The sequence below is a fragment of the Aedes aegypti genome, chromosome 2 (assembly GCF_002204515.2).
Source record: "Aedes aegypti strain LVP_AGWG chromosome 2, AaegL5.0 Primary Assembly, whole genome shotgun sequence".
Taxonomy (NCBI): Eukaryota; Metazoa; Arthropoda; class Insecta; order Diptera; family Culicidae; genus Aedes; species Aedes aegypti.
Window position 1 is genome coordinate 404411107 of NC_035108.1, and position 26112 is coordinate 404437218.

Below are 26112 nucleotides of genomic sequence, written 5' to 3' on the forward strand. Positions count from 1 at the left end.
GTAAAATTTACAAATAAAATTGTTATTGGATTACGTTTTTCTAATGGATCCAAATAATAATTTAAATATTTTAAATTGGAATGCTCGTTCTCTGAATGGTAAAGAGGACGAGCTGTTTAATTTTCTTACAGCTAATAACGTGCATATAGCAGTTATTACCGAAACTTATTTAAAACCTGAATCCAAATTTAAAAAAGATCCTAACTTTTTTGTTTATCGTAATGATCGACTTGATGGGGCATGTGGGGGAGTTGCAATCATCATTCATAGGCGTATAAAACATCAACTGTTTTCGTCATTTGAAACTAAAGTTTTTGAAACTTTAGGTGTTTCTGTTGAAACACAGTTTGGTAAATATACTTTCATAGCTGCCTATTTGCCTTTTCAATGCTCTGGACAGCAAGTTAATTGGCTTCAAACTGACTTGCGAAAATTAACTCGCAATAAGTCAAAATTTTTTGTCATTGGTGACTTTAATGCCAAACATCGGTCATGGAATAATTCTCAAAGTAATTCCAACGGCAAAATTTTATTTGATGAGTGCTCTTCAGGATATTTCTCAATTCAATACCCTGATAGCCCTACATGTTTTTCCTCTTCTAGAAATCCATCTACGATTGACTTGGTCTTAACCGACTCTAGTCATCTTTGTAGCCAATTAGTTACTCATGCTGATTTTGATTCTGATCATGTCCCTGTTACATTTCAAATATCGCATGAAGCGATTCTCAATCCTATCAGCTCCACTTTCAATTATTTACGAGCCGACTGGAATATATATGAAACGTATGTTGACTCTAATCTTGATGTTAACATTTCTTTAGAAACTAAAATTGATATTGACAATGCTCTTGAAACTTTAACAAATTCCATTGTTGAAGCCAGAAACATTGCAATTCCAAAATGTGAAGTAAAATTTGAATCCGTGATTATAGACGATGATCTTAAACTCTTGATCCGTCTTAAAAACGTGAGGAGAAGACAATTTCAACGCACTCGTGATCCTGCTATGAAAATTATATGGCAGTATTTGCAGAAAGAAATCAAGAAACGTTTTGCAGATTTAAGAAACAAAAATTTTGAAAATAAAATTTCTCAATTGGACCCCGGCTCTAAGCCCTTTTGGAAATTATCTAAAATCTTGAAAAAACCTCAGAAGCCTATACCGGCATTGAAAGAGGAAAACAAATTATTACTAACTAATTGCGAAAAAGCTCAAAAACTTGCTATGCAGTTTGAAAGTGCGCACAATTTTAATTTAGGACTTACTAGTCCAATTGAAAATGAAGTTACTCAGGAGTTCGAAAATATTCTCAATCAAGAGAACGTTTTCGAAAATGCCTGGGAGACTGATTTGGAAGAAGTGAGAACTATTATTAAAAAAATCAAAAATATGAAAGCTCCTGGCGATGATGGAATTTTCTACATCCTCATCAAGAAACTTCCAGAAAGTAGCTTATCATTTTTAGTTGATATATTTAACAAATGTTTTCAATTAACATATTTTCCTGACAAATGGAAAAATGCTAAGGTTGTTCCAATTTTAAAACCAGACAAAAATCCTGCAGAAGCTTCTAGCTATCGTCCAATCAGTTTGCTTTCCTCCATCAGTAAAATTTTTGAAAAGGTTATTTTGAACAGAATGATGGCCCACATCAACGAGAATTCAATTTTTGCCAATGAACAGTTCGGATTCCGCCATGGACATTCGACCACTCATCAACTTTTACGTGTAACAAATTTGATCCGTTCCAACAAATCTGAAGGCTACTCTACTGGTCTTGCTCTTCTAGACATAGAAAAAGCATTCGACAGTGTTTGGCATGAAGGTTTGATTGTAAAATTGAAAAATTTTAATTTTCCAACATACATTGTTAGAATAATTCAAAGTTATCTGTCAAATCGTACACTTCAGGTTAATTATCAGAACTCCAGATCTGAAAGACTTCCTGTAAGAGCTGGTGTTCCCCAAGGCAGCATTTTGGGACCAATATTATACAATATTTTCACATCTGACTTACCTGAGTTACCTCAGGGATGTCAAAAATCTTTGTTTGCGGATGACACAGGCCTCTCCGTCAAAGGACGAAGCCTGCGTGTCATCTGTAGTCGATTGCAAAAAAGTTTGGATATTTTTTCTTCATACTTGCAAAAATGGAAGATTTCTCCTAATGCTTCCAAAACTCAACTAATAATATTCCCACATAAACCAAAAGCTCTTTATTTGAAACCTTCAAGTAGACATGTTGTCACGATGAGAGGGGTTCCAATAAATTGGTCAGATGAAGTTAAGTATCTAGGGCTCATGCTAGATAAGAATTTAACTTTCAAAAATCACATTGAGGGCATTCAAGCCAAATGTAATAAATATGTAAAATGTCTCTATCCCCTTATTAATAGAAAATCAAAACTTTGTCTTAAGAACAAGCTTTTGATATTCAAACAAATTTTCAGGCCAGCCATGTTGTATGCTGTACCAATATGGACTAGCTGTTGTAATACCAGGAAGAAAGCTCTGCAGAGAATTCAAAATAAAATTTTGAAAATGATTCTGAGGCTTCCTCCCTGGTATAGTACCAATGAGTTACATAGGATATCCAATGTTGAAACATTGGAACAAATGTCAAATAAAATAATCAATAATTTCAGGCAAAAATCGTTACAATCTTCTATTGCCACGATTAATGCGTTATATGTTTAGGTTAAGTTAGGTTAAGTATATTAAAAACTTTTTTTTTTCTCTTATAAGCAGGTGAAATCAACTCACCTGTAAAAAATCTGAACTGCTACGGCAAATGAAATGTAATATGTTGTTAACAAAATGTTAATAAAATCTTAGATTTGTTTTACCAAATTAGGATGATAGTGTTGTCTAATAACACAGAACACCTAGATATAAGAAATAATGAATGTAATGTTTGGAATGATACTAATAAAGAAATTTAAAAAAAAAAAAAAAACAAGCAAAATTTTTAATTTGGGTGAAGCTCTATGGTTCTCAATAGTTTTAAAATGGCGTAAGAGCAGTTCATTTTAGCATTTGAACGATACAAAAAAAAAACGTAAAATGTATAAACCAACAACCTGATAATGAAATAAAAGTTGTAAAACTAAGACCTTTGATCAATATTACAGTAATATTATTTTGATAAAATTTCAATAGAACAACCATTTACTACCTAAAACTATTATCAATTTTAATGAAACATGACGATTTGATAGTTTTGTGATGCTCCCAACAACTTTCCACTATTTGTGAAAAATTCAAGCAATGTTTACATAGCAAATACCTTGAACCTTGTGAATATTTTTTCGGGCTTTATAGAATTATTTTTTTGTTTATCATTTTATTGTTGAAGTTGTTCCAACAAAATTTCATGACTGATTGTAGAGCATATGTTGGTTGTTAGAAGTGCCAAAGACACAACATGTATGTTGCAAATAAAACCAAAACGTGGGTGTCCGTCTTTAGAATCCAAAGTCTGGCGGTATTTTTCAGATGTTTAAGATTCATTATTTACAAAAACTTATGTAATATTTGGAAAGAATGCTGATGTGTAAAAATATGATCGATGTTGGTTACACACTTTCATATCGCGACTGCATTTAAAATCCGGTATCAACGAATCACGTAAATATTTTTTTCTGCGTTGAACCTAACGCCCGGCATAGAGTGCTAGACTGCGAAGCGTACCCTGTTCGACCTAGCTCCGATGCATGGATTTCAAGAAAACACGTTTTCGCGAGCCAAAAACACAAAATTTTTGGTCAATATGCTTATTTTGTTTTTCTTTTTGTTATTTTCAAACCCCTATTCCCTCTGCTTGATAATTTCCTAACGCTCATTCAAGAATACCCTACTTCGTTTAGCATTTATTTTAATAGGATGCGTGCATGGTGCATGTTTTTTCTTAGATTTAAACAACATAACTTTCTCTCGTCTGCCAAGCCAACTTTTTTTTTGCAGAAGTTTATACTATACAATTGTGTAAATTGCTTACGAAACGTTTACCCTTCTTGTAACAGCAGTAACGAAAAAATCACCCCCCCTTCTTACGTTACGTAATTTGTGTACAATGTCTTATTAATTGTGCACCCCCATCCAGTAACTAGTAGCTCTAGAAGCTGGACATATTCCATACGGAGAGACGCTTTACTTTATCTTGTTTGCATTGGTCAGATTCCAGCACAAAGCGCGACCAACAAACGTTCGAGACAAACAATCCTACAAACGTTCCCGACAGAATCATGGAGAATGAAAGATTGCATTCACTTGTGATTGTGTTGAGATACATTCGCAGTGCGACTCATATTAATGTGAATGAATCAACAAATGAACACACACATCAGAGAGTGTTGGTTAATTTTTCTTGTCTGCATTTTATCTCTCTCTTCGGGATGAACGCGCGACACTTTCTATGTAGTGCTGCTGTGATCGGGCTTCACAGGTAACACACGCTGGCTCAGGAGTGCAAAATGAATGTAACGTGAAACGATTTTCCCATGCCTGCTATTGACTGAAGAATTCAAATGCATACTGATGGCAACATTGTCCGTCCGTGAGAAGCAAGCGATGAGAGGAGAAAACTGCCAAAAATAGTAAACAACACACGCATGGTTTGAAAAATGCTTATAATTTTGGTCAAAAAACATGTTTAATTGAATAATTCAAATGAAACAAATTGTAATTTTGAGTTTTTATGAAGTTGTTAATGAATTCATATCGACAATAATACCTTTGTGTGAAACGTGTGCGAGTAATACTGCCTACATAATTGTGTGGGTGGAGGTATACATGAAACATGATGATTTATTTTTGGCCGACGCACATAACATTGTGCTTCGCCTTGTTGGGTGGCTCGAGAGGGTGGCAACATTATGTATATGCGCTCAATGAACTTTCACCTTAAAGCGAAGTAGGCCGTCATTGAAATTTATACGCGTCGTTAATGATTGTTGCTAATTCATCTCACGATTTCGAATCAAAGAAAATCAGTTGGTTTTGCACTGACACAGCTGAAAAAGTATCAGCATACTTTATGCATGTTAGCGCGTGCAGTGATACTTTTTCAAGTCAATATAAACTATCAAGACTGAGTTATATCACTTTGAAATGCAAGCTGAAAAGTAATCATTGTTGCCAAAACGAATGACGGGCTACTTAGCCTTAAGGTCCAACAATAAAGAATCTTTTCTAGTTTTCACCTAAGATAGAACCCAAGTGTTACCACTTTTGAAAAAGTAAAACCCTAGTGGAAATTTGTCGGCAAATTGAACATCAAACATTATCAAAAGTGTCAAGGTTAAAATTTTGACCAATTTTCAAACTTAAAGTTTAAATATGATAAAACCGTTATTTGAGCGGGAAATTTTCCAAAGAAGCGAAACACGCTCTGTGTTATTTGATAAAATGAAGATATTTTCAAAAATATTGGAACCCTCTTGATGATCAATTTTTTTTTTTCCGTTCGGGATGAACCACTGCAACCAGTTTTCTTTGATCTTTTGTGGTATACCCGTGTCCTTTGTTTAGTGCATATCGTTCTACTCCATTACTATTGAGAAATAATGGAGTAGTCGTTTTTTATACAAATATCATTCTTTACCATTTTGCATAGAGCCTCTTTAGAAAAAGATACCGCTATTTATACCTTTTGGAGAAAACAGTTTGTCACCATTAAACTCTCAAAAGCGCGCCCCTTAATCAGGTTCGGCCACTAAGCTGGTTGAATGATACTGATTTTGACCATGCATCGGTACTCTAGCGTATCAAATTATTGCTTCTACTTATAAGGTTCAAAGTCGTTTTTTGAAACTGTAAACAGGTTTCATCGCATGAGACATTTAGATTCCTTGAAACAAAAAGCTTATTTTAGAAGTTAAGAGGTCTGCTACTCCACTGATTCGGAATCGTTTCCCTCCTAGATATCGAAAGATAAACTCTTGAACCTGAAAAAAAAATTGTCTCATGCGTTGAAACTAACCTCAGATGCTGATTGAGCCATTTTTCCACTTCGACCTCCTCATCATCTAGGACAAATAGGTGGTTCTTAGTGGCTTGTTACTCTCTTATACTCTTCCGACCGTAACTTATAAGTATTCACAAGAACAGATACAGCAAGAGTACAATTTGGTAGATCTTACCCCGTAACGCACCTCGAAAAGGTGATCTACCCGCGTTACGGGGAATGATCAAATTTACTTCTGTTCTGTGAATCATAGGATAAACACCACAGTTTTATGTAATTCCAAGGCTTTTGCCAACCTACTTAATTGTGAGCTAGTAATTGTCATTTAACTAAATATATTAATTTCCGGGCATTTTTACACCATCGGTTGCTGAAACAGTGTGTTGTGTATTTGGTTTTATATTTCACATAACATTACACTTTGGGTTACAAATATGAGGCAATTACAGCATTGCTTCCAAAAATATTTCACTTAGAAGACAATACAAATTTCCAATTTCTATGGTTGTTTGAGGGAACTTTTCATTAAATCTATTTTCAATTTCATCCATTTCAGCACGACAACCCAGATTGGTTCGTCGACAAACCACTGCATCACTACAAGGAACTCCTTAACAACAACATAAAGTTCGTTCTGGACAAGCGAGACAAAAAAGGGCGCCGGATATTCGTCAGCAAGATGGGCAACATGGACATTAACAAATTTTCCGCAACGGATCTGGCTCACCTGGACGAACTGTGGTGCGAGTTCATGCTGAACGACTTGGAAACGCAGAAGAATGGAATCTCCTGTCTGATCGATATGAGTGGCTATTCCCTTAAGAGTCTCCGATATCTGACGCCAACCAACATTCGAATCGGAACACAGAAAGCCGATTTGATGCCGGTGAAGCACATGGAGTTCCACGTGGTGAACTCGTCGGCCTTCATGAACGCAGCCGTCGCCATTCTGTATCCGATGTTGAGCAAACAGATCAAGGATTCGGTACATTTCCACTACTCGAATTGGGACTCACTGCATGCCCATATGGGGAAGGACGTACTTCCGGCGGAGTACGGTGGCACGAATGGGGAAAAGTTCGATCACGACATGCTGAACAAGCAATTGCTGGACTTGGAGCACCATTACGACGGGTTGATTCGCTTCGGGTACGAGCTGAAGCCGCACGTGGATCCGAGCAAGTATGCGAAATTCTTCCACTACGTAGAAAAGACCAAAGGTAATAAGCGAAGGTACAAATCCAAGAGGGACGAGAATGTTGAAATGTGATTTGGAGAAGATTGTATTTAGTGTATTGAGTAGTTCGAGGTGAAACCAGGCCGTCATCGGCACAAATTGTTAGAATTCCAATTTTTTGTTGCTATTTGGTAGAATATGCTAAAGCTAGAGGAGAAGCGCATTTGGTTAAGGTGAATCAATCGAAGAAAAACCTAAAATTTTCAAGAGCACAAATCAGAAGAACCGTATATCCGATTGAGCTGAAAACTCGATCGATTGGTTGGACTAATCGATCAAGTTTTCAGCTCCATCAGATGTTCGGTTCTTCATGAAAATTTAAGGTTTGGTTATGGTTCTTCTTCACCTTAAATCATATTGATGGACCCCACGTAGGCCAGCTAGATAAAAAGGCCATCATTGATGAATTTTATGTATTGCTTCACTCCAAAAAGATTAATAACCATAGAAGAGCCGTAAATGTGTGAGCATGGTGTTTAACTAACTGGCGTACGAGGGGTCTACCAATTTGGAATAATTAAAACGCTTCTCCTCTAGTTTTAGCACATTCTACCGAATAACGACAAAGAATTGCATTCTAACTACTTGTATTGATGGCGGCGCGGTATCGACAAGAATTTCTCATTAGAATGTTAAGTTTTAATGAATTTCTAATGTGATAAGTGAAATCTCAAATATTCATATTCAAAGGTAGGTAATGATTAGTATAAGTTCTTAAGACAGTAGATTAATCCAAACATTAGTAAAAAAAAAATGTTGAATCCATGGGACAGGTTGATACCAACATACCAATTATAAATTTTATTATAAAAAAGATTTCTGATTATGAATTCAATGAACTAAAAAGAAATATCCAAGCGTATTTTTATTATCCAGTCGTTCTACTCAACATCTTCCACTGAGTTCGACTCTTTCATACATTGCAGCACTTCGGCAATTACTTTATCGACTTCGTTTCGCGACATGCGAATCACGTCCAGAAGACAGCCTCTGGTATCATTACTCAACGAAACTATTTCACGAGTGGTCTCAGAAGTCAGCTTTCCCACATCGCTGATGATGTCCTTCACAATTGCATTAGATTCCTCGATCTGTAGCAAAATGATGTTATTGTAAGGATTCTCTTATAACAGTACTTCCCAAGCTACTCACATGATCCAGAATACACTTCACTTGATCCACCAGCTTAGGATTCTGCACCATACAGTCCACTCCGATGTGTTGAATTTCTGCCACCTTCTTTATCTCGTAGTCCACGTGTTCCTCCACGTTGTCCGTCAGGATTCTGACCCGAGTTACCAGATCATCGTAGCACTTTTTCGTATTCTCATAGGAATGGGCCGCGATTTTCTCTAATTCTGTAGTGGCCGGCACCACACATTCCGCCACTTGTGACCCCAGCACAGTAAGATTCTGCTTCGCTTCCTGTAGATACTCGTTGATGCTTTCGTTGGCCAACTGCAGCAAATCTTCGGCCTTCTGGGAAGCATCGCTTATCAGCTTGTCCACATTCTGCTTCAGGTCATGAACGGCGTCCAAAGCGGCTTTGGCAAGGTAGTCCAAAAGTTTCTTCAGCTCTTCGAGCAATCCTTCGGTAATTGTCAGATGAAAATTGTCCGGTGCCCGTAGATTGGATCCCGGGAATGTTTTGGCCTCGGACGAGGAGGCGATTGCCAGGCAGCAAACTAATAGTAGTAAGGCTTTCATTATCTCTGATTGTCAACTGACGGTAAGTGCAACTACAGAGATCGATTATATTTATACTTTGAAGCTGGCGAAATCTACCGTACAATAACTCAGATAACGGCTCGAGAGGCATTCGATTGATAAAGAAAACTATAATCTGCCGGTGTTTTGGGGTCATCGGGAAATGGCGTCCATCGCTCACGGGCATTGGTAATAGCACAACATGTAAGTTTCTAGAAAGTGACGGACATCGTTTTTGAAGATTCCCTTTTTAGTGATAAATTGTAATTCATTGCACCGTTGTTCAAGTGGTACATGGTTCAATCTGATGCAATTAGCCTTGCATAGTGTTGTGGTGTAATCAAATTGAACTTTGAAATAGAAAATATAGGAATTTAAAGACATTATGATGGTTAGGTGTTCTTATCTGATCTTGATACAGCTCAATACGTTACTGTTTACACATTTGAGCTTTGGACACTTCTAGAGGAGTATTAGGAAGTTTAAGTTTTATGGGCGGCGTTTAAGAGCTCGTACAACTCTTTATTAAAATTTTGATATTAGGGATATCAGTTAACCCTTAAAAGGCGTGGACGACATTGTCTCACGTTTTTGTTCGTATCTTTTGACTCAATATATCAAATCTCAAATTGGCACCTTCATATGCATCCACTAGAATTTCGATACCGATTGCCAATCCGGATACTTTTGTGTACTCTACACTTTTTCACTTTCACTCGACCGACGCGCGACATGTTTGATCCTGCCTTCATCGCCGGCCCCCGTAGGAGCAAGCGTCAAGGTCGAAGGATCAAACACAACTCATTATAAGCATGAGGGAGTCAAAACTTTAAATAATGATAATGGCTATCACGCCTACCTTATATTTATTTTCACGTGTGCTGTCATTTCCGAGATATTTTAAGTTATACGATTTTTGCTATACAACGATTTACCTTCTACAGTCCTTTTTTATATTAACTACCTACCAGCCAAAATAATAACATATTTTGTTAGAAACAAGTTTGTTACTCAGACTCTATAACAATGCATTGACCGGGTTAAATATTTGAATATGGCGTAAACTGCCCATAAAGGCATAACTGTCCCATATTGAAAAAGTAGGCATTGAGAAAGTAGCGCTCTAAGTTTGAAGTTTGTTTTCTCATACAAATTTTCATAATTTTCTAGTACATTTCTACACGCTATATTCATTAAGCGCCACCGCAGAGATTACTCGTTTTGCTTCTATTGATCAGTAGAAAATAAAAACTTGACCACAATTCACGTTCTGCAGTTGCTATTTAGATTGAAAGTTCATATAGAGACTATTATGCCTTTATTTTTCAATACGGAACTGCACCAAGTTCATATTTTTCCGCAACATTTTCAAACAAAGTACGTAAATTTTGATACGCACAGTAAAGTTTATATTAAACTATACATGTTGCGAAGAAAAAAGGTGTTAGTTCGAAGTTCCATATGGGACAGTTATGCTTTTATGGGCAGTAAAATAAATTTTAATTTTGAAAATGACATGATTCACCAGAAAGTTAAGGGTATTTCTATAGTATCTATAGAAGGAATATTTCTAAAGCTCCTTCTCCTTCCATATTCATAGGCTAATGAAAATTAAGATTTTTGCGGAAATTACGTTAACTTCATGCGTAAATTTGTCAACTTTACGAAACAACGATTTCAATGGGTAAGGATGACACTACCGAGGATTCATTTCTCACATAAGTTCTGGAAGCGATATTAGCAAGGAAAATGCGGTTCTAACTAAAAATGGCATCGCCGAAAACGATTCCGTTGTCGAAGCTTTCATAATAATGTTCAATTAGAAAACGTAGACGAATTACTGTTTAGAATGTAGAATTTCCACAGACAAACAGACGTCACACTTAGAACAAATCCCGATCAAAATCATAGTCACGAGAACATATACGCCCAATGCTAAAATCGGTGTGTTTGGCCGACAGGCCAACAGATGGCGGTAGTGTGTAAACGTCAAACACGAACAAAAACGACGCGAGCGCTGCAGGTGGCGGATTGGCCTCCTACAATATTTTTGAATCGACCGTTAAAAAGGTGGTCGATGAACAATGATGAGAGTGTGACGTCTGTTTGTCTGTGGAATTTCCTTAGGTAATTGTCTACTTTTAGGCGTATTCTGCGGTTCAAGGTGTTTTTAATTTCAAAAACAACTCAAAAAGTAAATGACTTATGAGTGTCTGGTAATCATATTCGGCTTCAGAAGACATGATTTAAGTAAGTAACGACATTTTCAATATTACCGAACGTTGTTTACATAGGTGATCAATGTTACCCCTAATTAGCTAAATAAAAAAATCGCCTTAAACATTTTTTTAAACATGGTTAAATTTTTCAAAAAACAAAACAAAATAAAGTCCGTAAAATGGGGTGTTAAGGACTCGTGGGGTTTTAAGGGATTAAACTTCTCCATCAAGTATGACAAGTCACAAAAACGTCGAAAGTCGATATATCAGTAATCTGAAAGGCTTGATTTGTTCGGAGGAATGTGAGCTACATTATGTGATATGAAATGTCTTTTAAAATAAAGTATTGTGGAGTCTAGAGATTGGAAACGATTCAAAACATCTTGATTCGAATTTTATAGGCTAAATACATTTATCTACAAAACTATGAAACACAGTGGTGCAACCAGGGGGGGGGGGATTTGGGGGTCAAACCCCCCCCCCCAGAGCCAAAAAAAATTAAGGATTACCAAGTATATTTTTGAAACTCATTACTACACATCATATGCAACCACGCAGCAGTAACTCAGTTTGGTTCTTACAAACACTAAGAGTTTCAGTGGTTTTAAGGTTGTATCTTCAAAATTGTGTTTTTTTCAACTCTTATAAGTATTTGTTTTAAAAAAAGCTCATAAATAACGAAATTTTTTTGCTTTTTCCTAATACCAAATTGAGGGCTTTGTGTGAGAAGTTTGTCAAATATTTAGTAATCAGTTAAGTATTCTTAGGGAAATCTGAAAATTACGATATAATATTCTTTGAAGTTCTCAAGATCTTCCTTTGGCCAACGTGGTACGAGAAACATAAATGCTCATTACTCTAAAACGGCTGCACAAAATTGCTTAATTTTTTCACAACAGGCACTCATAAATGTATTATTTCGGAGAGCGAATATCCGAAAAACATAATAAATCTGTGACCTGCGATGAGTGGGTTATGGCTACGCGTCGGTCCACAAAGAAATTTCTGTATATCTCTAGATCTAGATGACCAATCATCAATATTTGATCAATAGTTTTTTGAGAACTTGTGAAAAAATGGTGCTTAAATATGGAAAAAAGTTATTGCAATTTGAATATATTTTTTGTAGTGAAAAAAAGATGCTGCTAGTAGAGGGGTTAACCAATAAGACTACAAAATCATCCAAAAACAAAATTTGATGATCCTATTGAAAACAAACAAGATGTTCGCACATATTTGGTTATAAAATCTTAACAGTGAAAGCAAAACTTGTTTTCGACTTTTAGAATCGATTCTCTTAATTGTCGATGTTTTAATATAAGACAGTTATGCTCGCACTGTAAGTTAGATGTTGGTTTGCTTTCGACCGGCTGTAATAGTAGTTGCAATGATTTCATAAGCAAAAGTTTGCGTTTAAAGATCTTTCTCATCGTTAAAAATATGAAAATATATTTAAAGAACAACACAGATGGTCGACTAAACGGTGTCGTGTCGATGTATTGTAAACTTGTTCAATCAATTTTTACTATGCGTGTTAAAATAGTGAAGTTCACTCAAATCTTCAAGTCGATTTTTTCTAATTAAAAATACCCCCTCAAATTCAAACTTACAACCCCCCCCCCCAAACCAAATCCTGGTTGCGCTACTGATGAAACAATATTATGAAAAATATGTGAGTAACTTAGAAAATAAGTAAATTTATTTGAGATCACAACGCAGGCAAAAACTTGTGTACGTTTTTTCTAGATTTCGACTTTTAATATTTCTTATGGAAAAAGTCTCTTTTTGAAAATAAGTGAGGTGTTAGGGGATTATCTTTTCTACTTTATCCAAGTTACTAAACTCATTCGATTTAAGCCGAAAAATATTCCAATATACTTTTAGCTTGTACCGTGAAGTAAAACTACATCTGGCGCACATTGTAAGATTTAAGGGGTCTGTTTGTTACTTAATATCACCAAAATGTCATATCTCGAAAATCGGTTAAACTGGTAGGAAAATCTTGGTATCAATTGTTTAGAAAGTTTGAAAGATTCTTTCATTTGGGAATGAGTTTGAAGCCATTGTTACTTTTCAAGGTAATCCTATGAAGTGGTAAACAATAATAATATTTTGTCATTTCTTAGAGTGTATAATGATGTTGCGCGAAGATTGAAACCAAATCTACCTATCGAACTGTCAAACCGTCTATCTATCGAACAGATCAGCAAAACAAATAGGCCTATTCACATGACGTTTCAAATCAGCTGATCGGAAAGCACTGACAGTTCTTCTATGAAAATGACAGGCCCGTGTTTGCACCGGTCCTCCACCGATGTAAACAAATGCATAGATGGATCTGTCACACGAAAAGGCCTATAGGGGCTATAAGGCAATTCATAAGACAGCTGCGATCAGCTGGTTTTTTGTTTATCATGAGATTTTGACGTTTCATGATCGGAGTGACCGTTCGATTACAAAGGGAAATGTAAAGCTCCGACAACACTCCCATGCTTTGTTTACCCTGCCGTTTCGGTTACATGTACACTTTCAGCTATCAGTCATGAATAGCCTTATTGTCGAAGACGAAGGAGAACAATCATTCAAAGAAGCCTCTTCGCGCTACTTTCTTTATATATACTCTGTCAGAACTCATTTTGAGAAACTTCGCGGCCTCGTCGGCCACTTAACACATTGTGTTATAGAGTGAGCGTTAGATTTCCGCTCCATACTGTAACACTTTTCTTCTTCAGTATTTTTTCAACCATGCCACTGGGTCTTTCATGCAAATACTTTGTTTAGTGTAGTGTTTTATTTACAGGACTAGTTGGCCATTTTCCCTATTAAAACTAAAAGCTTGTTAAAATTATGCTTATATTATAGATCTTTTATGAAGTTTATGAAGAGCTGATAGAATTCGTAAACTGCAAATATAGGTTATGATCCTGTTGCATTTAAGTATGCAAATCATTTGAAGACAAATTTACGATGTATTGATAGTTTCCGAATAGAATTAATAACTATGAAAGATTTAATAGTTAAAATAAAACGGTTTGCGGTTACAGGAGTTCCAAGTTCAATGATATTGATGTATTATCTGATTAAGGTTGAACATAACTTATGAAATTGAATGAAATCATCAAAATAATTGACCAAAAAGATTATGCTTTGTTGTTGACAAAATATGGTTTTATTTACGGAACTCAAATTCCTTAACACCCCATTTTGCATTTCGGTCAAAAATCATACATTTTCATGATTATCTCAGAAATCTGTAGTAGGATCCTCATAATTGTATTTGGCTTTTGATATACACGACGAGAGAATGGTAGGGCTGTCCTTTGTTCAATTATTGACATATTAGAAGTTGCTTGAAATTCGAGTCAAAATTTTTTTCATCCCTTAAGACCCCATTTTACGATACATAGTCACGAGCTATGGGTGACAGTACTTGTTTTAAAAATATGCATTTTCAAATGAAGCATTTAAGAAATATACAGAAAACTGATCAATGTTACCCCGGATTAGGGTATTAAAAAAGTGTTATGATAAAAAGGCCCTCACAAGACAGTGGCCCACAAGCTATACCACATTTGTGAATTCGGCCCTAGCACTGCATATTTAACTGAGAGCTCTCTTTGGCAGCGTCCTTTATTAGGCAATGCTAAAATTGACAATTTTTAACCACCTTTCCCCTACCTGAAAAAAAAAAAAATATGAGCCATAACGCTTGAGCAAGTGTTCGAATCTTGTGCTGGCTGAAACACAAAATATCGATACTTTTATGATATTTCATGATTCAGATGACTTTTTTTTTCGTACGATTAGGCATATTTTACTAAAACTAAAGGAAATATGTGGGTTGCAGGCAATTTGCTAATTTGTCCGCGAGATAATGAAATGAAATTTTGCCCCACCATGGGCCAAAAATGGTTTCGAAGCCTTTATGCTCAAACGAATGCACCTCGAAGCATACTTACGATAGGCCTAGCCAGGCCCTTACATAGTAAATTAAATACAATTTCCTTGTTATTTTGCTTCATGCAATGGAAGTTTGACCAACAATTACAATTTTTACATCGCAAAACAAAAAATAGTCATAACTTTTCAAAATCTCACTCATATATTTAATTTTTATAGTGAGAGTCCCTTACTTAAAGAGTAGTCGAACCACAATGGCTTTCATATCGTTTGTTTTGAATTAAGCCGGAAATCCTCCTTTAGGGAGATCTTTAACCCATGGTGTTCAAACCTTAATCTGAAAAAATACGAAATGTTTTAAAGAATACGAAATTAGGAAATTTATATGCTAAACTCTAATAAATAGATTTGTTTTAATTGTCGGTAAAATTAAGAATGCATAATATTTTACTACTAGAAAGGAAAGCAGACTTTGGATATTCATTAGTGCCTGAAATTCCGTATAGGCTTGAAAAAAAAAATAGTTTTTAGAAATTTATCTGATATTATACAAATTTCATGAGCAAATTCATAAGCTGAGGGTACTCAGTACATCTTAAATATAAATGGGCTCTCGAATTTGGCACCTAGAAAAGAGATTTGGGATTAATTTCTGACTTTGACGAGTCTAGTACACGACACTGAAGACGGCCTCATAGTTCAGGTCGAAATACGCCTATCTGTCAAAGGATACAAACTCTAATGGAATTAAATAGTAGATTACTAAATTCGGTATTTAATTTACTTAACAATAATCGCTTTGACAAGTGATAAATTGTACTCCGAAATGGGATCCTCAGATTTTTTATTTTAGAGATAATAAGGCCAGTAAGGCTCACGTTCATACTTGTTTTTTTTTTTGAATTCAGTTGTTTGATATTGCCAACATTATAGAAAACAGACAAGAAAAACCGTGAGAAATGATCAATTTCACCCGAAATTACGGTACGTATGGTCAGCTGTCTTCCTAGGATTAGGCGTCAAAATCGTTCTTGTGGGTAAAACTTTCTTGGTTTAACCCTGAGAGAGACTCGCGAAGAGGAAAAATATCAACGTCATATGCAGCCCAGATTCCCCTCTCACGAAACGTCAAATGCAGCCCACCGTTTTTATGGCTGAAAAAGTGAAAAGTATTGTGTTCAAAGTAAACTGTTATTTAAAACCTCAGTCGGTGGAGCAGTTTTTTCCAAAGTTACTGATGAATCTAAGCAGAAGAATAATTATTTCTAATGTCTGCTACGTTTGCTGGCATGAAATTTCACTCAAACGGCTATTTATGATTTGATGTGATGCAAACTCAATAATTTTTTGCTGATAGGTACATGTGAGGGTTTGAACAGCATGCGCATAATTGGTATAAACACAAAGTGAAATAAGAAAAAAACTAAGCAATCACAGAAAAAGAAGACCGTCTTCGCGAGTCTCGTCCCAGGTTTAACCCACTCATGATGCGCCCGAAAAGTATGCAACCAGTTGGTAGTACTCTGCTATAAAACGTCCACATTGCTATAATTTCACTTCGGTTGCCTCGCATCATGTCAAACGCCATCACGAACCGTCACGATGACACCGACGGACAAGGATGCAGCATGCACGCGCTTTTCACGAGATTTTCCCAACCTTACAAAGCCTTTTCCCTTTGCTGGCAATTTGAGAGAGCGCGAGTAATACTCAAATCGAGAGCGAATGCTTTTTTCATACAGCTCTTGCCGTAGTGCGGTTTTGAACGCCGCCCGGTTCGGACGCTTATCGGATTATCGGTCTAGCAGGTGAGGTGAGCTTCCTTCGGTAGGCGCGTGGCGTGGTCAAGCAAAATTTCACGGCCACCAACACAGTGACGGAAGGGCTTTCGCAACAGCCTACAAGACCCTTCGGGAAAAGGCGGAAGCGTCCTCGCTGTGACCGGTACCTACCATCTATACCATATGATTCGATGAGCACGTGTTTGTGAAAAGTTAGTGAATGGCTCTGGGCTAAGGCGTGAATCCTGTTCGTGTTGGTGTTGAAATGGGGCATATTTTCTTGTGGCCTGGCGAAAGCGTTTCTGCTAACTAAATAGTGCGAAGGTTAAGCAAGTGAAAGTGTTGGATTTTTGGGAGGAACCGTGAAAATTTTCAAGTGCTTTTCGTAAGTCGATAATATGGGTGCTGTGGTTGATAGATGATAGATTAGGTTGCTCGAAGTGGAAATTTTAGGAAGACAAGAAAAGAAGTTGCATGTAAAAATAGCAATCGTATGACTACCGGACCAACCGTTCAGCTCTCTAAGAAAAAAAAAACATCTACAAGTCCGCGGATTGACACCGAATCTGCTGACCCGCAGTAAGTTGGACTCACTTTTGAGGACCTCTTGAAGATGAACAAGAAGCTGGATGAGCAGCATCTCTGATGTAAGTAATGGGCATTTCCAGCTCAAAACGCAAATCACGTGAACGCTTTACTGAATTGCTTGAAATTTTGAGTACCGTAATCCGGGTAACATTGATCATTGATCTTTGCAAGTTTTATATTTTTAAAACAAGTACTGACACCCATTGCTCGTGTCTATATACTGTATTTTGTTTCCTGATAGTGTACAGCATGTATAAAAAATGTTTAAGTGATTTTTTGATTTTGCTGATATTGGGGAACATTCATCACCCATGAAAACACGTTAGATAATATAGAAAATATTATTACATACTAAAACCATGGAGTTGTATGACATTTGCCAGAAAACCATTTGCCCAGCCCTGTCGTCGTAAAACTTGAGCTTTTAAGTCTTTTTTTTAAGGGTGCGTTGCTATAGCCCAGAGGGCGCTTCTACTCCCAGACATCAATGGTGTCGTCTCATAAGATGCATTCCAAATATGTGTCGATTATAATCATTGGTCTTCTTGTTCTGGAGATATTCTAAAATTTCTTTGATTGATTCCCAAGAACAACGGAATATCTTCAAAATCAGATGACCAATGATAAAAGAATCAGTGCGCATCGTACCTTCGTGCTGTGCGTACAAGAATTCTCTCTGCTCTTGGAAGTTTTCTTAAAAACTACCTAAAGCAATAAAACAGTACTTTTCAGTGCTACACAAACAGTACTTTTCAGTGCTAAAATTAAAAACGGTACTTTTCAGTGCTACTTAAACAGTACTTTTCAGTACTATTTTTTCTACTATTGATCCCTTTACGATCCTTGTTTGGACCCGTGCCTTCGATTTTTCGTTGGACCCGTTGGCGAAAGCTAGCGGTGGTAATCCTTCTTGGACACCGTCTAGGGAAAAAACCTCTCGAAGGTCACGTCTTTCTCGTTTATTAACTAAACATGGTATCAACAACTAACAAAAGGAAGGGTGAATCTCTGAATTCACTACTTCCTTCCAAAAAAGTGGGTTTTAAAACTGTCACTACACGTGGCAAGAATGGAAGAAAGGACGCTTCCCCGGAATGCGAAGTTTCTTCCAAGGGTGAAATGAATAATTGTATTGAAATGAGCAATCAGTTCGATGCTCTAGACAAATTTTCCGAACACCAAATCGAAGCAGCCTCTAGCCCAGGCTCTTTGATTCAAGTGAGGAAGCAAAGAGTGCCGCCTATCGTGGTCAGTTGTTCCGAATTTGGGGGATTTAGGCAGGAGATCTTGAACTCCATTAGGGGAATCAAGGTTTCCTTCCAAATCGCAAAGAAAGGAGACTGTCGCGTTTTGCCGGAAACTCTTAAAGATCGCGAACTTCTTCTCAGATATCTTGAAGAGAAGAAGCACAAATTTTGTACTTATGACGACAAAACTGAACGTTTGTTCAAAGTCGTCTTGAAAGGTCTCTCAAGTGACTATAAGTCACCTGAAGAGATCAAAAATGGAATAAATGATTTACTTGGATTTTCACCAGTCCAAGTAATCATTATGAAAAAGAGAACCCAATCTGGCATTGTTCGGAAAGGGCTTTCTCAAGAATATTATTTAGTTCACTTTAACAAAAAAGAACTAAATAATATTAAAGCTTTAGAAAAAGCTAAACTTATGTTCGATGTCCGTGTGACGTGGGAACATTTCCAGAAACCTGGAGGAAATTACCAGAACCCCACTCAGTGCCGTCGGTGCCAAAAGTGGGGTCATGGTACAAAAAATTGTCGCATGGATGCTAAATGCATGATTTGCGGAGGTTCTTCTCACGCTAAGGACGACTGTCCTGTGAAAGAAGATACCAGAAAATTTCAATGCGCCAATTGCAAGGGCCCTCACAAAGCAAACTTTTGGGAATGCATTTCACGCAAAAGAGTCGTTGAGGCTCGTGCCAAGCAGATGAAGGATAATATCCGTTACGATAACGGTCGTTTCCGGAATTTGCCTGGTAGAGTATCGAACAATGCTCATTTTTCAGTTAACGATCGCTTGATTAGGAATCATACCCACCAGGAAGATCATAATCATGCTCATTCACAAACAAATTTTAATCCGTCGGGTAGCCGTTCGAATCTTTCAATTTCGAATGTATCTACCCACGGTAAATCCTTTGCCGATATCGTAGCAGGTAATTTGAACTCTTCCCCTGTTCGTTCCATGAGTACCCATTCTACTTGTTTCAAATCAAATGGAAAAAACCCTACCGCCACAGGTAACTCCTACCCCGCTTCTTCGTCTACCGAAAATTCCAATGGGAAATCATCAGATGATATGTCTGCCTCTGATTTTAATTTTCTAACTGAACAATTGAATCTAATGATTGATGCAATGTTCAAAGCCACCACTATGACTGAAGCAGTCCAAGTAGGTGTAAAATTTACAAATAAAATTGTTATTGGATTACGTTTTTCTAATGGATCCAAATAATAATTTAAATATTTTAAATTGGAATGCTCGTTCTCTGAATGGTAAAGAGGACGAGCTGTTTAATTTTCTTACAGCTAATAAAGTGCATATAGCAGTTATTACCGAAACTTATTTAAAACCTGGATCCAAATTTAAAAAAGATCCTAACTTTTTTGTTTATCGTAATGATCGACTTGATGGGGCATGTGGGGGAGTTGCAATCATCATTCATAGGCGTATAAAACATCAACTGTTTTCGTCATTTGAAACTAAAGTTTTTGAAACTTTAGGTGTTTCTGTTGAAACACAGTTTGGTAAATATACTTTCATAGCTGCCTATTTGCCTTTTCAATGCTCTGGACAGCAAGTTAATTGGCTTCAAACTGACTTGCGAAAATTGACTCGCAATAAGTCAAAATTTTTTGTCATTGGTGACTTTAATGCCAAACATATATATTTCTCAATTCAATACCCTGATAGCCCTACATGTTTTTCCTCTTCTAGAAATCCATCTACGATTGACTTGGTCTTAACCGACTCTAGTCATCTTTGTAGCCAATTAGTTACTCATGCTGATTTTGATTCTGATCATGTCCCTGTTACATTTCAAATATCGCATGAAGCGATTCTCAATCCTATCAGCTCCACTTTCAATTATTTACGAGCCGACTGGAATATATATGAAACGTATGTTGACTCTAATCTTGATGTTAACATTTCTTTAGAAACTAAAATTGATATTGACAATGCTCTTGAAACTTTAACAAATTTCATTGTTGAAGCCAGGAACATTGCAATTCCAAAATGTGAAGTAAAATTTGAATCCGTGATTATAGACGATGATCTTAAACTCTTGATCCGTCTTAAAAACGTGAGGAGAAGGCAATTTCAACGCACTCGTGATCCTGCTATGAAAATTATATGGCAGGATTTGCAGAAAGAAATCAAGAAACGTTTTGCAGATTTAAGAAACAAAAATTTTGAAAATAAAATTTCTCAATTGGACCCCGGCTCTAAGCCCTTTTGGAAATTATCTAAAATCTTGAAAAAACCTCAGAAGCCTATACCGGCATTGAAAGAGGAAAACAAATTATTACTAACTAATTGCGAAAAAGCTCAAAAACTTGCTATGCAGTTTGAAAGTGCTCACAATTTTAATTTAGGACTTACTAGTCCAATTGAAAATCAAGTTACTCAGGAGTTCGAAAATATTCTCAATCAAGAGAACGTTTTCGAAAATGCCTGGGAGACTGATTTGGAAGAAGTGAGAACTATTATTAAAAAATTCAAAAATATGAAAGCTCCTGGCGATGATGGAATTTTCTACATCCTCATCAAGAAACTTCCAGAAAGTAGCTTATCATTTTTAGTTGATATATTTAACAAATGTTTTCAATTAGCATATTTTCCTGATAAATGGAAAAATGCTAAGGTTGTTCCAATTTTAAAACCAGACAAAAATCCTGCAGAAGCTTCTAGCTATCGTCCAATCAGTTTGCTTTCCTCCATCAGTAAACTTTTTGAAAAGGTTATTTTGAACAGAATGATGGCCCACATCAACGAAAATTCAATTTTTGCCAATGAACAGTTCGGATTCCGCCATGGACATTCGACCACTCATCAACTTTTACGTGTAACAAATTTGATCCGTTCCAACAAATCTGAAGGCTACTCTACTGGTCTTGCTCTTCTAGACATAGAAAAAGCATTCGACAGTGTTTGGCATGAAGGTTTGATTGTAAAATTGAAAAATTTTAATTTTCCAACATACATTGTTAGAATAATTCAAAGTTATCTGTCAAATCGTACACTTCAGGTTAATTATCAGAACTCCAGATCTGAAAGACTTCCTGTAAGAGCTGGTGTTCCCCAAGGCAGCATCTTGGGACCAATATTATACAATATTTTCACATCTGACTTACCTGAGTTACCTCAGGGATGTCAAAAATCTTTGTTTGCGGATGACACAGGCCTCTCCGCCAAAGGACGAAGCCTGCGTGTCATCTGTAGTCGATTGCAAAAAAGTTTGGATATTTTTTCTTCATACTTGCAAAAATGGAAGATTTCTCCTAATGCTTCCAAAACTCAACTAATAATATTCCCACATAAACCAAAAGCTCTTTATTTGAAACCTTCAAGTAGACATGTTGTCACGATGAGAGGGGTTCCAATAAATTGGTCAGATGAAGTTAAGTATCTAGGACTCATGCTAGATAAGAATTTAACTTTCAAAAATCACATTGAGGGCATTCAAGCCAAATGTAACAAATATGTAAAATGTCTCTATCCCCTTATTAATAGAAAATCAAAACTTTGTCTTAAGAACAAGCTTTTGATATTCAAACAAATTTTCAGGCCAGCCATGTTGTATGCTGTACCAATATGGACTAGCTGTTGTAATACCAGGAAGAAAGCTCTGCAGAGAATTCAAAATAAAATTTTGAAAATGATTCTGAGGCTTCCTCCCTGGTATAGTACCAATGAGTTACATAGGATATCCAATGTTGAAACATTGGAACAAATGTCAAATAAAATAATCAATAATTTCAGGCAAAAATCGTTACAATCTTCTATTGCCACGATTAATGCGTTATATGATTAGGTTAAGTTAGGTTAAGTATATTAAAAACTTTTTTTTTTCTCTTATAAGCAGGTGAAATCAACTCACCTGTAAAAAATCTGAACTGCTACGGCAAATGAAATGTAATATGTTGTTAACAAAATGTTAATAAAATCTTAGATTTGTTTTACCAAATTAGGATGATAGTGTTGTCTAATAACACAGAACACCTAGATATAAGAAATAATGAATGTAATGTTTGGAATGATACTAATTTCCTTTTAAAAAAAAAAAAAAATGATAAAAGAAAAACAAAGCTTCTCAGAATAGAAGAGGACTTGTTTTAATTCAATTCCAACTTCAATTCAAGATGATGACTACTCACATACCCTACGCAACGCGAAACAAGACATACCACTTATCGTTCTTACAATCGTCAAGAACGTTAAGAACGAAAAGTGTTATGTTTTGTCTCGCGTCGCGTCTTGTATGTGTCGTTTAGTTCTTACGTTAGCACACACCACAAAATGAATGATGACTACTGTCTTGGTTAAAACAAAAAACTCATTCTATAGTTTGAAAGCAAGATGGCGTCAAAATTCAAGATGGCCACTAGATTTTTTTATCAATTATAATGATAATCCCATGGACCAGTGATTGAATACTTGTTACATTATTGTAAAATACGATGTTTGCATTCGCTAAATATCATTGCTCATTTTTAGCAGCTGCTCTAACTCAATTCTTTTCTAAGCTTTTATAGGTGGCATCGAAATCCAAAACGAGCGGCACGCTAATGATGAAAACACGCTTTCTGACAAAATTCAAGATGGAGGTCAAATTAAAAATGGCCACCAAAATTATATTTATTGCAGCTACATCTTTCATCCAAGTGATTCCACTAAATTTGCTTTGTGTTTTAAGGAATTTATGAGGAGATATACGTAAAGCAATACATAACATTTGTCGAATAAAAAAAAAAAATGCAAAAATGATGGCAAAACTGTTTAGCTTGCTAGCGTACGAGTGATCCACAAATTTGAGTTAAGTTAGTTTCGGATAATTCTAGTGAACTACGAAAAAAAATGTTATTCTTATGAGGATGGTTGTATGGTTTCAGCAATAATTATTCAACTATAAGTAACGAAACATTTTTTAAATGAAATATTATGCATGTTCTTCTCAGTGCTTTCAAACTAAGAAAATTTGTAGACTTGACTAGGGTGCGAAGGAATGTTATAAAACTATACACAAAAGAAAAACTTTTTTTAAGATTCGATGTTTAAAACATTTGATTGTGTTTGAACTCGAAGTAATATTTATAACATACTTGAAGAAAAATATGACATTTTTTCTTCATAAAATAATTTATTCTGAAATTTCTTCAATAATACCGAAAATAAAGATATCAGGTGCATACTGCTAACGCCCTGTAGGCAAATTCTTTAATATCGTAATAAACATTATATACTTAACGAGTTGTGCTACTTTCCCCTGAATTTCTGTTCTACGAAAGTCGTTACCTCGAACCCCAGTTTCCCGAATATCAGTTCTCCATGTATCCCGTTCGTTCGAGTCTCGGTGAGGACTACGACGGAATTTCGTGCTTGTTGTTCAATATTGCGCTTGAAGGTGTCATGCGGAGAGCCGAACTTAACAGTCGAGGCACATGATAAGTTTAAACATTTGTATACAATATCTAAAAGCATGTGAAATTTGGCAAATTTGAACACTATTAATCATCCGTACTGACTAACCACGACATGTCCTGATCTTAAGTTTGAATTAAAGCGTACTGATTGATTTCTATAGTTTATGTAATGTCCTAATTTTCTGATTTTTCGTAATTTATTTCCGGATTTCCTTCGGATTTTCCTTAAGCATTTTCATCGTTATTTCCTGTGGAATTCTATCCGAATTTGGAATTTGCCGACATTTCAACATGGAGTTTGCTTTAGAATTTTCTTCGAAATGTCTTTGGAATTTCCTTTCAAATTTATTTGGAATTTCCTTTGAAGTTTCTTTGAAATTTCTTTGAGAATTTCCTTTGAATTTTCCTCCACCGGCATTTCCACCGGAATTCCTTAGAAATTTACATTGAAATTACCTTCGGATTTTTTTTTTTTGATTTTCATTCAAAATTTTCATTGGATTTTTTTTAACTTTATTCGGATTTCCTTCGGAATTTGGAACTTCCTGTGGAATTTTCTCTGAAATTTTCTTCGGCATTTCCTTCAACATTTTTTTGGAATTTTTTTCGGAATATCATTTGAATTTTTCCTTCGGCATTTCTATTGGAATTTCCTTTAGAACATCCTTCGCAATTTCTTTTGGAATTTCTTTTCCTATTCTTCGAAATCCCCTATTCTTTAGAATTTTCTTTGAAATTTCCTTTGAAATTAAGAGTTCTCTTCGGACTTTCACGGAATTTCATTTGATTTTTTTCCATTGGAACATCTTGCGGAGTTTCTAATGAAATTTTCTTCGGAATTTTCTTCGAAAATTCCATTTAAATTTCCTTGATGATTAGGAACATCTATCGGAACTCCCATGATTTCCTTCGGAATTTCCTTTGGATTTCCCTTTGGAATTTCCATTGGATTTTTTTTTCTAAATTTTAATAGGAATTTCCATTGTTTTTTTTTTTAATTTCGTTAGGAATTTCATTCTGGATTCTCATCTGAATTTCCAATGCAGTTTCTCGAAGGAACTTCTTTCGGTAATTTTCTAAGAAGTGTATTTGAGTTTCAGGAAATTTCTCCTGGGGAAGTTAAAAATAAAACAAAACGGTTGAAAATATTATTTGCGATATTCTAGGAGAAATCCTTGGAGAATTTCCTGGGAAAAATCCATGTGGAAATCCTGGAGGAGTATTTACGGGGTGATGGATTTTTGGAAGAACTACTGAGGTATTTTTGGAGTAATTTCCAGCATAATTTCTGTAAAAATTGCTCAACGAAAGGCGAAAGGTTTCCTGAAAGAAAGTTTAAAGGAATCCCAAGAGTATTTCATGAAACAATTTACGGAAGAACCCATGAAGAAAAATCTGGAGAAATTCCAATGGAATTGTCGAAAGTAATTCCAAGAAATTTCAAAGAAAATTCAAACAGAAATTCTCAAAGGAAATTCCGAAGAAAAATCCGAAGGAAATTCCGAACGAAATTTCAAATGAATTTCTGAACGAAATTTCAAAATAAAGTTCTAAGTTTATTTAATAGGAAATGTAGAACTAAATTCTTAAGGAAACTCTAGAAGGAAATTGAGAAGGAAATTCCAGAAGGAAATTTAGAAGAAAATTTCGAAGGAATTTAAAAAAAAATGCTGTTACGAAGAAAATTGCAAACAAAATACCAAAGGAAATTTCAATGGAAATGTTAAATGGAATTCCAAAGAAATTCTAAAAGGAATTCCGAAGGAAATTCTGAAGGGAAATTCCGAAGTAAATACCAAAGAAAAAGAGACAAACCAGCCAAGGGCTGAAAGTCTCGTTAATAAAGACAATTCATTCATTCAATTCAATACCAAAGAAAATTTCGATGATAAAAACCAAAGAAAACTCGGAAGGAAATCTCAAGGGAAGTTTTGGAAGAAATTTCAATAGAAATTTCAATTCAAAAAAAATCTGAAGGAAATTCTAAAGTAAATACCAAAGCAAGTTTCGAAACAAAATTCTAAAGGAAATTTGGAAAGAAAT

The 26112-nt window shown here is 35.8% G+C and overlaps 3 protein-coding genes across 4 annotated transcripts in view; 2 read left to right on the forward strand and 1 right to left on the reverse strand.

Annotated features, from left to right (window-relative positions):
• LOC5573255 (alpha-tocopherol transfer protein) overlaps positions 1–7933 on the forward strand; it is a 64853-nt gene extending 56920 nt beyond the window's left edge. The window contains exon 4 of the mRNA XM_001654416.2: positions 6526–7933. Within this exon, the coding sequence (XP_001654466.1) occupies positions 6526–7239 (714 nt within the window). The 3' untranslated portion in view covers positions 7240–7933. The remainder of the gene's footprint in view (positions 1–6525) is intronic.
• A 34-nt stretch (positions 7934–7967) lies between these two features.
• LOC5573256 lies at positions 7968–8959 on the reverse strand. Its single transcript, XM_001654417.2, has 2 exons — positions 8359–8959; positions 7968–8297 (listed from the first exon to the last, which is right to left on the reverse strand). The coding sequence occupies exons 1-2, from the start codon at positions 8911–8913 to the stop codon at positions 8088–8090; spliced, it is 765 nt and encodes a 254-aa protein (XP_001654467.1). The 5' UTR covers positions 8914–8959; the 3' UTR covers positions 7968–8087.
• A 7831-nt stretch (positions 8960–16790) lies between these two features.
• Positions 16791–26112, forward strand: part of LOC5573257 (alpha-tocopherol transfer protein) — a 40503-nt gene continuing 31181 nt past the window's right edge. Inside the window, exon 1 of one of the 2 annotated variants that reach the window (XM_001654418.2) lies at positions 16791–17460. The gene's annotated coding sequence lies outside the window, so the exon portion shown is untranslated. The remainder of the gene's footprint in view (positions 17461–26112) is intronic. The other variant, XM_021847231.1, reaches the window with a different exon arrangement.